This window comes from Sphaeroforma arctica (assembly GCF_001186125.1).
Source record: "Sphaeroforma arctica JP610 unplaced genomic scaffold supercont1.13629, whole genome shotgun sequence".
NCBI classification, from domain to species: Eukaryota; class Ichthyosporea; order Ichthyophonida; genus Sphaeroforma; species Sphaeroforma arctica.
In genome coordinates, this window is record NW_014026929.1 from 1 (window position 1) to 641 (window position 641).

Sequence of the window (641 nt, forward strand, 5' to 3'; positions counted from 1 at the left end):
TAATAATAGTAATAACAACCTACGCGATATGTATTATTATATATATATATATATATATATATATATCCTGTGTGCGTTTTAGCTCTGACAGGAACATCATATTTACCTGGCGTATATTTGCCAGATGTGCATCTGGTTTGGGGGCTACCGGCGGAGGCCCCGACTTCCCAGCGATCGAGGGTTTGCGCGGGATGTTTGGCTTGGCTGGTGTAGTTGGAGGAGTGTTCTTGTGTGTGATTGTCTCTGTGTTGTGAGTAGACGTATCCGTATCTGCAGCTTCCCGTGTGTTTGCGGGTGTGTTTGCGGATGCACTGGAGTGAGTGGGTTCGATTATCTCAGGGGCGGGTCCCTTCTCTGACAACCCAATGTCCTTACTAGGCATGTCAGTGCTTTTGGCCGGATTGGGGGGCATAGCTGGCTTGGGTTTCAGGGGTTTGGCTGGAGGTCGTGGTGATTTGGGGGCGAACGGTGACGATGCGTCGTGCTTCTGTAGGGTGTCGATAAAGAATTCGAACATGTATATTTGTATAGCGAAACACACAATGACAGAAACATAAGCACGCACACGCACAGCACACGCACCGCACACACACACACGCACTCTCTCACTAATACACACACATACACACACAGATATATAT

General features: G+C 47.9%; 1 protein-coding gene across 1 annotated transcript; it reads right to left on the reverse strand.

Moving 5' to 3' along the window:
* Positions 1–106: 106 nt before the first annotated feature.
* On the reverse strand, positions 107–487 carry SARC_18083 (hypothetical protein; the record flags this gene model as incomplete). The annotated part of the gene is made up of 1 exon (XM_014287833.1): positions 107–487. A coding segment is annotated over one exon (381 nt), but the record flags the coding sequence as incomplete, so codon positions are not given.
* Between the last annotated feature and the right edge of the window lie 154 nt (positions 488–641).